The sequence below is a fragment of the Sphaerodactylus townsendi genome, linkage group LG03 (assembly GCF_021028975.2).
Source record: "Sphaerodactylus townsendi isolate TG3544 linkage group LG03, MPM_Stown_v2.3, whole genome shotgun sequence".
Taxonomy (NCBI): domain Eukaryota; kingdom Metazoa; phylum Chordata; class Lepidosauria; order Squamata; family Sphaerodactylidae; genus Sphaerodactylus; species Sphaerodactylus townsendi.
The window spans coordinates 162,829,751-162,843,447 of record NC_059427.1 but is presented as its reverse complement, the minus strand read 5'-3'; the positions used below and the strand labels follow the sequence as shown (position 1 = coordinate 162,843,447).

The window sequence follows — 13,697 nt, the reverse complement described above, 5'->3', positions numbered from 1 at the left end:
TCTCTTCCCCCACAGACCAAAGTGGGTCACTTTGCCTCCCAGTTCCTTGGCTACCAACAGCACGACTCTCAGGAGCTCCTCTCTTTCCTGCTCGACGGGCTGCATGAGGATCTGAACCGCGTCAAGAAGAAGGAGTACATAGAGCTGAAGGATGCGGCCGGGCGGCCGGATGAGGTGGGAGAGGTTTGCTGGGGGAATGTCGGTGATCCTGAATCAAGGAGGGACAAACATACATACGCACGCACAACAGAGAGGGCGGCTCTGTTGGTCTGTTGTAGAACATCTAGATGTGAATCCAGTAGCACCTTATTGAGTTTAATAATTTTCATTTCATTCATTCATTCATTCATTCATTCATTCATTCATTCATTCATTCATTCATTCATTCATTCATTCATTTATTATTTCGATTTTTTATACCGCCCTATCCCCGAGGGGCTCCAGGCGGTGTACAACAAAATTAATGCAAACAAGTTATACAAGGGGGCAAACAAAATTAATGCAAACAAAATTAATGCAAACAAGTTATACAAGGGGGCAAACAAGTTATACAAGGGGGCAAACCATACAATTAAAACAACAACAGCCCATAAAAACTCCAACATTAAAACATACTAAATTTCATGAAAACAGCGGTGATATCATAATAAAAGGCACCAGGTGGATCCTTTCCTTTGAAACCCCCCCCTAGGGAGCAACCGGACTCCTCCATAGGAGGATGTAATCTTGATGTAATCGAGCAAAAGACTATGAGAAAAGGAAATTAACAGTAATACCCTGTTTCCCTGAGAATAAGACGTAGTAGAGGTTTTGCTGAAGTGCTAAATACAAAACATCCCCCGAAAGTAAGATGTAGCAAAGTTTTTGTTTGGAAGCTTGCCTGTCGACCACAGCATGCAGCTGTGGAGCGGAAAAATAAGACATCCCCTGAAAATAAGACATAGCACATTTTTGGGAGCAAAAATTAATATAAGACACTGTCTTATTTTCGGGGAAACGGGTAGCAATAAGAAGAATGATAATACATTTTAAACGTGAGTAGAGTGGATCTGCATTTATGATCTTGTGAAATGAATCAACATTGGCTGTACTAGGAGTATACTAGTATTTGCTATACTAACATTTGCTATTCTATTCAGTATACTACTGAATGGAACAGTATACCTGGGGGTCGGGACCCCTTTGGAGGTCGAACAACCATTTCACAGGGGTCTTCTAAGACTCTCTGCATCAGTGTTCTCCATCTGTAAAATGGATAAATGTTAGGGTTGGGGGTCACCACAACCTGAGGAACTGTATTAAAGGGTCGCAGCATTAGGAAGGTTGAAAACCACTGCCCTAACCCTTAATCATTAATCATTAAACAATCTAGTAATTTCTTGCTACATTATCACTGATTACATTTAAAGGAATTAATAGATAGATGCATATTTTTTGTGTGCATAAAGCAATGTTATAATAGTTCGAGAAGTTCTTACTCTAATCAGGTTATTGAAATGATATTTATACTTAATTTGAAATAAATTTATCTGTTAACATATGCACATATATATGGTGCATCCAGCTACCTCACTGTGCAAATGCGAATCTAGTTTCATGCTTATAATTAATATCTGCTTTTCACTTTTAGTCCTTCTTATAAAACTAGTCCAATACACCTGTTTTCATTTAAGTCTCGAATCCTGCCGTTTTTTCTCTATTTGTACATGTTTTCAGTAAGTAGTCCGCAAAGGAATTCCAATCTTTACAGAAGCTGTCCATATTCTTGACTCTTATAAATGTCGTCAGTCTTGCCATCTCTGCATATACTGTGACTTCCAAAATCCAGTCTTGTTTTGTTGGAATTTTGTTCTCTCTCCATTTGTACGCATATAAAATCCTCGCTGCAGTTGTCGTATACATTAAAAGTGTTCTGTGTTGATTAGGAATACCCTCCCCCATCAGCCCCAACAAAAATGCCTCAGGTTTCCTTTCTATTGTAATTTTCATAATCTTTTGCATTTCTTTTAAAATCGTATTCCAAAACAATTTTGTCTGTTTTGTCCAGCACATATGGGGAAAAAAAAGAGCCATCAACCATCGGTGTCAAACTCGCGGCCCTCCAGATGTTATGGACTACAGTTCCCATCATCCCCTGCTAGCATCATGCTGGCAGGGGATGATGGAAACTGTAGTCCATGGCATCTGGAAGGCCGCGAGTTTGACACCTGTGCGTAGTAGGTACTTCTGAAAGGCATTCTTGTGCTTTGCCAAGTCCTCTGGTTCACTGGACTGTGTTGAGGATGATGGGAACTGTAGTCCATAACATCTGGAGGGCCGCGAGTTTGACACCTGTGCGTAGTAGGTACTTCTGAAAGGCATTCTTGCGCTTTGCCAAGTCCTCTGGTTCACTGGACTGTGTTGAGTGTTGAGCTTTCCATTGTCATCAAACCATCTTGTGGGAGCGCTAATGATTTTGGCAACCCCCATTCCTTTCCCCCTTCCATGGGGTTTTTCCCACCCTCTACTAGCTTGCAAGAGCTGCTCTGAATCATTGACCTCAGGCTTTGAAGAATGTAAAGATAAGTGGGTGGGGAGGCAAAAGGAAGCATTGCGTGTCCGCTTTGAAACAGTGCCTAGATGTCTTCAAAAAAGGGTTTTTTAAAAAATATATTGGACTTAATAGACCATCCCTCTGCTTTTGGCTGAAAGTACAACAAATAAAACATCTACCAGTGTTAAAACTATCTATTAACTCAGTCATTTCAGTAAATTTAAGAGGGAACTAAAACATTCCTTCGGGCAAAAACGTATATCAGCTGTGGAAGGTGAAACAAGGACAGGATAAACAGGGAAAAGGGGAGAGGCTGCTTTCCTTGTTCAGCCAGGTGCTGCAGCCATTAAGTATAACAGTAGGGTTATCAACCTCTCGGTGGGGGCTGGAATTATCCCGGAGTTATGGCTGAACAACAGCATTAGGGCCTCATAGCGGAAATGGTGGCTTTAGACCAGGGGTCTGCAACCTGCGGCTCTCCAGATGTTCATGAACTACAATTGGCCATGCTGGCAGGGGCTGATGGGAATTGTAGTCCATGAACATCTGGAGAGCCGCAGGCTGCAGACCCCTGCTTTAGACAGCTGACTCCATGGCATTCCAATCCAACCGAGCTCCCTCTCCAAGCACTGATTTCACATCTCCAGAAATTTCCCACCCCGATTAGGTCACCCGAAGGCATGGAGGAGGAGGGGGGAGAAACTCACCTCCTCCTGCTCTTCCTTTCTCTCCAGGAAGTAGCAGAGGAGGCGTGGCACAACCACAAACGCCGCAACGACTCCATCATTGTCGACATCTTCCACGGGCTCTTCAAGTCAACCCTGGTGTGCCCGGAATGTGGCAAAGTTTCCGTGACCTTCGACCCTTTCTGCTACCTCAGCGTCCCCCTGCCTGTCAGCAAAGAGCGAGTCATGGAGATTTTCTTCATCTACATGGACCCCTGCAAGAAACCTGAGCAGGTGCCAGCTGGGCAGGCTCTCGGGGGTTAAGGGAGGCTGATTTGACCAGACTTGTCACTGTGGGAAAGAAAGACGGGGCTTCTTCTGAGGTTGGACGGTGCTCTGAGCCTTGCAGTGTAACTTCTAGCTCTTTGGGGTGGGGAGGAAGCAGAATGAATGGGACTATGGCAGAATGAATGGGACTATGGCAGAATGAATGGGACTAAAGGCAGAATGAATGGGACTATGGCAGAACTGATTGGCAGAAGAGGGCAAAGATGCTGAAGGTTGGTTGTCCCCGGGGCAGTTTCCAGAGATGGAGTCCGTTTCATTGATAAGTTGACTTTGGTCTGGAGTTTAGCTGTGTGTGTGTGTGTTCTTTGCTGTCAATTCACAGCTGACTTCTGGTGACCCCCATGGAGTTTTCAAGGCTATCCAGGCTATTTCAAGGCTATCCATAGAGTTATGTGAGATATATTAATTCTGATGTCCTTTTTGCCATCACGTTGCTCCTTTCTTACCACACCTAGTCATGGCTTCCTCATGGCATCAGTCTGTGTCCATAATCCACTCCTGTGTTACTGATCCAACAAAAAAAGAGGCTTAGTTGGAAGCGCAACATCTGGTGTTGGGTTGCATAAGTGTCTTACAAGTATATACAGCTGCCTCTCCCCTGCTATCACAGACACTCTAATGTAGATAGCCCAGTGTAAACATTGTTCCTGCCTGCACTATGCCCAGTCTCATGGTGGAAAGTGCTATCAAGTCACAGCTGACATATGGCGACCCTGTTGGATTTCCAAGGCAGGGGATGAACAGAGATAGTTTTCCGGTGCCTGCCTTTGCTTAGCGATTGTGGACTTCCTTGGTGGTCTCCCATCTAAGAACTAACCATGGCCAACCCTACTTAGCTTCCAAGGCCTGATGAGATCAGGCTAGCCTGGCCTATTCAGGTTAGGGCTGTGTTGGGTTGACAGAGACATCTTTGATCTCCCGTTTCTTTTTTTCCCTGCTTGTCATCAAGTAGCAACTGACTTCCAGCAAATCCATGCCGGGGTGTCAAACTCGTGGCCCTCCAGATGTTCACGAACTACAATTCCCACCAGCCCCTTCCAAGGGCTGATGGGAATTGTAGTTCATGAACATCTGGAGGGCTGCAAGTTTGACACCTGTGCCATAGGGTTTCCAAGGGGGAGATGCACAGAGGTGGGTTGCCATTGCCTGTCTCTTCATAGCAACCTTGGACTTCCTTGGTCGTCTCCCATCCAAGTATGAACCAGGGCCGGCCCCTGCTTAGCTTCCGAGAACTGATGAGATCAGACTTGCCTGGGACTATCCAGGTCAGAGTTGTGATAGGTTTACCTCCCCCCCCCTCCTTTTTTTTTAACAGCACAGACTGATTGTCCCAAAAGCTGGGAAAGTGCTAGACCTCTGCCGCACCTTATCCGAGCACACAGGTGTGCCAGCTGAGCGGGTGAGTCTGGGAGGGAGAGGGAAGAGCGGTCTGGTGCTCCTAAGCTGGTATCACCTGTTCCTTTCCTCCATTACCACCTGCTCTCTCCCTTCCCAGATGATGGTGGCGGATGTATTCAGTCATCGTTTCTACAAGATCTATCAGATGGAAGAATCCCTGAGCTGCATTCTGGACCGGGACGATATTTTCATGTGAGTTTGAGATGGCAGCAGAAAGGTGGATCACTGTGAAAGTCTAATGGGACGGGAACCACGTGGCGTGGTGGTTAAGATAAGGTGGACTCTAATTTGGAGAACCGGATTTGATTTCTTACTCTGCGTGAGTGGTGGATGAGTGGAGCAGCAGTAGTGTAGTGGTTAAGAGCAGGTGCGTTCTAATCTGGAGGAACCGGTTTGATTCCCTGCTCTGCCACCTGAGCTGTGGAGGCTTATCTGGAGAATTCAGATTAGCCTGTACACTCCCACACACGACAGCTGGGTGACCTTGGACTAGTCACAGCTTTTTGGAGCTCTCTCAGCCCCAACCCGCCTCACAGGGTGTTTGTTGTGAGGGGGAAAGGGTAAGGAGATTGTAAGCCCCTTTGAGTCTCCTACAGGAGAGAAAGGGGGATATAAATCCAAACTACTCCTCCTCCTCCTCCTCTTCTTCTTCTTCTTTGTTCTTTGTTCTTCTTCTTCTTCTTCTTCTTCTTCTTCTTCTTCTTCTTCTTCTTCTTCTTCTTCTTCTTCTTCTTCTTCTTCTTCTTCTTCTTCTTCTTCTTCTTCTTCTTCTTCTTCTTCTTCTTCTTCTTCTTCTTCTTCTTCTTCTTCTTCTTCTTCTTCTTCTTCTTCTTCGGTGGCGATGAATTTAATTCAGCTTTAATTCAGCTTTCATGTAAACGGCCCGTCTTGCTTTCTCCCTCCAGATATGAAGTATCAGTCTCCCCGCAGGAGGACCCGGCCACGGCAGATGCAGTAGTCTTGCCTGTGTATCTGCGAGAGCGCACCCACAGTCGTGAGTACAGCGATACCTACTATGGAGTGATGCTGTTCGGCCACCCGCTCCTGGTCTCTGTGCCTCGGGATCAGCTCTCTTGGGATTCCCTTTACCACCTCCTGCTGCATCGGCTCTCGTGAGTGGCTTGCGTTTGCTGCTCCCTGTCCGGCCCAAAACTTTCTCCGCCCTTGCACTGCTGCCTCTGTTTTCCCGTCCACCTGCTGCAAAGAAGGATCATGCTTGTCTTTCCACCCAAAGTGCTCATCTTCCGCCCGCAAGTCACGGGCAACGAGAAGGATGTGCCCGGATCTAGGAAGGTTGGCAGCAGTGCCCAGGTTGTGTCTCGTTCTGGTTTTCTCAAGGGAGAAAAAGGTGATGGTGATAAAAAAAGGGGCATCAAGCCACAGCCGCCTTATGGTGATCTCCAGGGCAGGGGTGTCAAACTCTGGTCCCCCGGATGTTCATGGACTACGACTCCCATCAGCCCCTGGTAGGGAAAATCCAAAAAGGCGCTTTGCCATCGCCTGCCTCGTGGTTAATCAATTTCAACAAGCCTTTATCGGCATACAGAACACACAATATAAATACAGTTAAAATTTCAAGATTGTTACAGCATGGTAACGGGTTCAAAATATTTAAGCCAAAAAGCTTAAGCCGACAAAGGAATAAAATCAGATAAATATTTTATTCACGCCAACAGACGGGCAAAACAGCATCAGGGGAGCCACGTTGAAATGGCTGCTGTCTCTTACTTTTATAGGTTACATCAGAATAGCAGTAAAAAGAATACACCCCAAAGTTCATCATCATCAATCAATCATAAAGAAAGATGGAGATTTTCCCTTTCCCCAAAACATTTGGAGTTGTTCAAGACCCTTATTGGAAGATGTCAGCACCTGGTTCTTTGACGCAAGATGAACTAGGGCCCTATTTCTTTCTAATCTATATTGTCTTTTGTTGCCCTTCTCCTTAGACAAAGAGCCTAAACATTTTCATGTTTCTCTCTTCTGTCACTAGAAGAAGGGCAAATCCAAGGTATCTGTCTGGGAGCAGTAAGACCTTAAAAACAGTTGAATTTGCACATTCTGTATAACTCTGAACAAGGGGCATTCTGCTGGGCTATCAAGCTTGCCTAGTAACAGAAAAAGGATAGATTTTCAAGCTTGCATTTTTCTTTGTTCAGCTGCATCATGGTTGCCAACTGCCCATTACAGAAAGAAAGTAATGGGGGGCAAAAAGAAAACCTTTGCTTTTTCAGAGTATATTCCTCTTATGCCTTCTGCGCCTACAAGATAACACTTCACACTGGATCATAAGCTCGGTTCGCAAACCTCAGCCAGAAACTTTGCCACTGCAGACAATAGTCAAGATCATTACAGTTTAAGAGCATATTTACTTTATCAAGCTCTGTAGGGGTTTTCATAGAGTCAATGACCTGTAATAATAAGCTGGATCTTAGATTCTGGTAAAGTGGGCAGTGGAGGAGAATGTGCGGAATGGAATCCAGCTGCCCTGGACTGCAGGGGCACAGCCTCTTATCGTTTGGTAGACCCTTGAGTCTTCCTCTATGGAGCGGGGATGGCATAATGTTAAATCTAGCCAGCATGTAGGCTCTCCTATATATAGGGTTGGTAAGTGCCGCAATATAGTAGGCCGGGTTTCCCTGCACAAATGGAATTGCCACGTTGGTTGGCGAGCACGATTTGTTGACCAAGCTCTGCAGTTGTTGGTAATCCGTTGCTAGTAGCCGCTCTTTGATGAGGGCAAATGTCTCAGTAAGTGTTAGCATGTTCAGAGAGTCACTATCATAACCCAGTTCCCCATCTTTGTTATAACTGTTGTGCCTGCCTTGTGGTTGTGACCCAGGACTTTCTTGGTGGTCTCCCATCCAAACGCTCACTCTGCTTAGGTTCTAAGATCTGACAATCTAGGGCCGTGGTGGCAAACCTTTGGCACTCCAGATGTTATGGACTACAATTCCCATCAACCCCTCCCAGCATGGCCAATTGGCCATGCTGGGAGGGGCTGATGGGAATTGTAGTCCATAACATCTGGAGTGCCAAAGGTTTGCCACCACTGATCTAGGGGGTGGAAGAAGGTGACTCAATCTAAAAAAAAGGAAAAGCAGGCTTTTTGCGCATCTGTGGCTGGAGAGGCAGACTGGGATCTGGGAGACCCATGTTTGAATCTCTCCTCTGCAGCAGTGGCATAGTGGTTAAGAGCAGGTGCATTCTAATCTGGAGGAACCGGGTTTGATTCCTCGCTCTGCCGCCTGAGCTGTGGAGGCTTATCTGGGGAATTCAGATTAGCCTGTGCAGTCCCACACACGCCAGCTGGGTGACCTTGGGCTAGTCACAGCTTCTTGGAGCTCTCTCAGCCCCACCTACCTCACAGGGTGTTTGTTGTGAGGGGGGAAATGGCAAGGAGATTGTAAGTCTCCTTTGAGTCTCCTGCAGGAGAGAAAGGGGGGATATAAATCCAAAACTCTTCTTCTCTTCTTAGTAGACCATAAACTAAATATGAGTCAGAAGTGTGATGCAGCGGCCAAGAAAGGCAATGCGATTCTGGGTTGTATCAATAGGAGTATAGTGTCAAGATCGAGGGATGTAATTGTACCTCTGTATTCTGCATTGGTTAGACCTCACCTGGAATATTGTGTACAGTTCTGGGCACCGCAGTTCGGGAGGCATATTTATTTATTTATTTATTTATTTATTTATTTATTTATTTATTTATTTATTTATTTATTGTTGTATTTATAAACCGCCCTCCCCCGAGGGGCTCAGGGGGGTGAACAGACAATAGATAGAGCACAGTAAAATCCACAGTATCGAATATAAATAAACATTAAATAATGGCTCTATATTGTTAAAACCAACCCCATTAAAATAAATGCAGCATTCCAACATCAAATATATCGATGGCGTCCAATCACTGAATCCCCTTAGAGGAAGGAGGAGGGGAAAGGGCGGCAGGGTCCATAGATGACATAAGAGGCCATTAGCCATCGGGCCTCCCAAAGCTTGGCCGGAACAACTCCGTCTGGCAGGCCCTGCGAGAATCGTTAAGATCCGCGGGGCCAATGTGGAGAGCAGAGTGTTCCACACCAGGCAGGGCCAGAGCTGTAAAGGCTCTGGCGGGTGGAAAACCCGTCGCATCATTAAAGGGCCAGGGATGCCAGTAGGTCAGCTCTGCGAGCAGAGAGGCGATTTGGTTTATATGAGGCAAAGCGGTCCGTAGGTATGGAGGTCCCAGGCAGCGCCAAGGCCTTAAAGGTCAATACCAGCACCTTGAAAATGATTCGAATTCAACTGGTAACCAGTGCAGGCAAGCGCCTTACAGGTGAAATATGGTCTCTGCCCGGCACCCCTGTGAGCAGACGGGCGCGCATTCTGGACCAGTTTTAGTTTCGAATTAGACGCAAAGGAAGGCCTGCGTGAGAGCGAAGTTGCAATAATCCTAGCCTGGAGGTGACGTTGCGTGGATCACAGTAGCCAGATCGGTTTGGGGAGAGGAAGGGGCCAGTCGCTGGGCCTGGCGGAGATGGAAGCAACCCGGGTTACATGGGCCACCTGGGTCTCCATTGAAAGAGACGAATCCAGGTGGACCCCCAGGTTACGAACGGAGGGGGGCCGGTGCCAATGTAGCCCCCTCCCACACCGGCGGCTGGAGATCCCCAACCCCACCCTCCTGACCCAGCCAAAGGATCTCCGTCTTCGATGGATTCAGTTTTAGCCTGCTCTGCTTCAACCAACCAGCAACCGCCTCCAAACAATGCTGGAGAGCCGCAGGGGCGATGGCCGTCCCCCTCTCCATCAACAGAATGAGCTGAGTGTCATCAGCGTATTGATGACAGATCAGCCCAAAGCTCTGTACCAACTGAGCAAGGGGTCGCATATAGATGTTAAATAATAGCGGGGACAACAGCGCTCCCTGAGGTACACCACACTGAAGTGGGCACTTCGAGGCCTGGTCCCGCACCACACTTGCTGAGACCGGGTCCCGAGAAATGAAGCAATCCACTGAAGGACAGTGCCTCGCACTCCCCGGAAGCGCCAGGCGGTGGGTCAAAAAGGTGCGTGTGCGACCCGCGTCAAACGCTCGCGGTGAGATCTAACAACACCAGCAGCGCCGATCCGCCTCGGTCTAGTTGCATCTACGGGCGTGTCTGTGGCGGCGACAAGAACGGTCTTCCGTCCCATGTCCAGCACGGAAGCGGACTGGAAGGATCAAAAGCCAATGTGTCCTCCAGGAAGCCCTGAAGCTGCTCAACACCACTTCTCTCAATTACCTTCCCCAGAGAAATGAAAGATTCTTAGGCGGTAATTGGCCAGATCCCACCAGGATCTAACGATGGTCTTTTCAAGAGTGGGACCACTGCCTCCTTCAACCCACCGGAAAAACTCCTTGCTCAAAGGGAGCTATTGATGATATTCAACAGGTGGGGTGGTAACTCCGCCCGGCATGCTTTAATGAGCCAGGAGGGGCTGGATCCAGAGGACAGGTAGTAGGTCTAACAGCAGCCAGGACCCTGTCAACAGCGGACTTCAGAGAGCAGGAAAACTGGGCCAAACAAGGGCCAGAAAGGCGGCAAGGGAGCCTCCAGTTCACTTATTGTCTCTAAGGTGGAGAGGGAAGGTCCTGGCCGAGGGCGACGCCTTTATCTGCAAAAAAGCTCATGAATGCCTCACAGCTAATAGCCAATTGATGATTTGTAGTACCCTCAGACAATGAATTGTAAGCGACGAATAATGCGAAATAATTGTGCTGGTGAGAGCTAGCAGATGCAAGAGAGGAGGAGAAGAACATCCTCTTAGCCTCCTTTGTTGCCATCTCATAGGCCTTCATAAACGCCCTATAAGATGTTGGCGCAAGAGCCTCGTCAGATTTCCTCCACACTTGCTCTAGCCGCCTGAGCTCCCGTTTCATGCAAGCGTAGCTCCTCAGTATACCAAGGAGCCAGCCTTGACCGAAGCTTAGAGGGTGCCGGGGAGCAACAACCTCGATGGCATCAGAAAGGCGGGAATTCCAGTCTTCCACCTGCTCATCGAGGGTGCGGTGGAGTTCAGGGTCCCGCAGAGCATTCAGGAATCCAGAAGGATCCATAAGTCTCCGCAGTGGACATAAATCTGCCCAAATTAAGCCCTGGGCTGAGGATGATCTTGACACGTCCACCTGAACCTTCAGGGCATAATGGTCAGACCATGGCACTCTGTCGGTAGAGGATATGACCATATCAATTCCTGACCCAAAGACCAAGTCAAGTGTATGCCCAGCCTCATGAGTGGGGCCAGAACTTACCAAGGAGAGGCCCAGCGTGCGCCATGGATGAAACCAGGTCCAAGCAGCCACCACACCGCGAGGCGGTGTCGACATGGGCGTTAGCGAAGTCACCCAAAGACAATAAGTCTGGGGAACCCATAGCGCCCAGTCAGCCACCACCTCTAGCTGCTGCAGCAGGCCGCCCGGTCGCTAGGGCTGACTGGTACACCAGGAGGACCGCCAACCTCTCCGAGGCCATCCACTCCAGGCCAACACATTCCAGACCTATGATCTCTGGGACAGGGATAGCCCTAAAGGGGATAGTATCTTGGATGAACATTGCCACATGGCCCTGTGTTAGGTGACCCGGTGGAGACATCGAAACCTGGTGGGGAGACCTGCGCCTAAGGCTGACGGTCTCCCCTTCTCGCCTGGAGTCTCCGGTGATACAAGCCAGGTCCATCTGTTGGTCTTGAGATATCCTCAAGAACAGCTGATCTTATTATTTATGGACCTGGCATTTATCAACACCAGTGACGAAGCAGAGTAGCCCTGAGCCCTACCACCTACGTTCCTCGGGATAGATCGGAGGTCAGAAGATGGGCGAGCATATTTTCTGCATCTCACCCATCTTCTCTCATATGGCCACCGTCTACCGTCTACCGTCCCATTAGCACTGGGATCCCAAGACCCATGGGTGGCTCCCCCATTTCCCTACCGTCCCTAATCCAATCTAACTTCCTGGCGAGAGCTCCCCACTACAGTGGGCTCGGGCTCGCCGCTAACTAGGCCTATCTAATTAACCTAACACAACAGATCTACAGCAATTAATTTAGATCACAACAATACAACCAACACACACTAAATCATACTAACTAATTCCCAAAGCCTATGGTAACTATCTATTAACAGTACCATTACAGAATAAATCAGAGTTTGAGGTGTTAAAAATACAATCAGCATGAAGACCTTAATAAGTATAACTAGAATAACTTCCCGTTGCTCACACCAACGGGAGTCATATGTGTCCTCAAGGATGGTAACAATGGCCAGGCTCCACTGGGAAACAATTTTAACCAGGTGCTGCCACTGAAACACTGTTCAAGGCTGAGTACGGGACCACTCCTCTGTCCTTGCGCCCTCTGGTGGCCACTAATAGACATAAAATTATAGTCGCTACAGGGAAGTCCAGGCCCAGGGCTCACACCACCTAGGCAAGGTTCCTGTGTTGATCTTAAACTCCAGAGATTACATAGGAACAAGGAAAGAGGGTTGATGGCAATGATGAACAAATGGTAGGACAAACAGCACAGCAGTTGGAGGACCACTGCCACTGGTCTCTCCTCCTTGGTCTCAAAGGTGCCGGTTCCTACCCCAGGTTCTCCGTCTACAATCAGCTGGATCTTTAAAAAACTAAAAAGGCAGCAGCAGTGTTGAGTTGTAAAAAAGCTGCTAATCCCGTGTTCTGTGACTCGCGGGGCCTCGTTCTCCCAATCAGGCCTAGGTGGCACAATCAACCATTCTGGGGGCCGGGCTTGGAGCAAGGGGGTCTCCGTCACTACTACCCCGGATTTCAGCTCTGTGGCCGGTTCCTCGACCGGCTCGGCCCGGCTCGCGATGGGTCACCGGCGGCACGACTGCCTCTCCGGCCCGGCTCATAGTCGACTCCGCAGCGGCTCGCGGCTGGCTCTACAGCTAGCTCTTGGCCTGCGGCGGCTCCGCGCCGGCTCCTCGGTGCTGTCGCGGTTGGCTTCCGCGGCCCGACTTCTTAGCTGGCTCTGGCGGCTCGGCGGCTCGGCGGTCGGCCCCTCGCCAGCTCCTTGGCCAGCTCCGCAGCCGGCTCCTCGGCCCGCTCCGCGGCCGGCTCCTCGGCCCACTCCGCGATCGGCCCCTCAGTTGGCTCTGCGGCTGGCTCATGGCAGCCCTTCAGTTGGCTCAGCGGCACAGCCCGCTGACCAGCCCCGCGGCTGGCTCCACGGCCGGGCCTTCAGTTGGCTCCGCGGCCGGGTCTGGCTTCTCGTGTGTCTGTTGCACCCTCCCTAGGGGCTCTAAGGACCAAATTTGAGGTTGGGGGGTCTCTGCCACCGACGCCCCCGTTACACTCACAGTCTCCCGTGACGGCGCCTTAATGGTGGACGCCCAGCTGCCACGGACAGGCACGAGAGTCAGCAGGCGAAAAACAGAAGACACGGTAGGAGATAAGTACCTCATAGTCCTATGGTATATAACAGCGTTTTCGTCGTGTTATGGCTTCTAATGCTGCGTCCTCACTCAAATTTCCGTGGGGTAACACCATATGGTGGTTAGACCAAACTCTCCCAGGTTAGAAATCCGGAGGAGATTATTAAAGGAGATTATTAAAATCCTGTTAATAGCGGAGCTCCGCTGCTGGGCTCCGACACGGACGCCATCTTAATATTGACTGACTGGAGCGGGTCCAGAGGAGGGCAACCAAAATGGTAAAGGCGCAGAGGTGGGATCCAGCAGGTTCTCACAGGTTCCCGAGAGTAGGTTA

The 13,697-nt window shown here is 49.0% G+C and overlaps 1 protein-coding gene across 1 annotated transcript in view; it reads left to right on the top strand.

Annotated features, from left to right (window-relative positions):
- The window catches only part of USP11 (ubiquitin specific peptidase 11), a 58,657-nt gene that overhangs the window by 25,406 nt on the left and 19,554 nt on the right, over positions 1-13,697 (top strand). Inside the window, 5 exon segments of the mRNA XM_048490587.1 lie at positions 16-174; positions 3,268-3,492; positions 4,862-4,945; positions 5,042-5,136; positions 5,850-6,056. Of these exon segments, the coding sequence (XP_048346544.1) occupies positions 16-174; positions 3,268-3,492; positions 4,862-4,945; positions 5,042-5,136; positions 5,850-6,056 (770 nt within the window).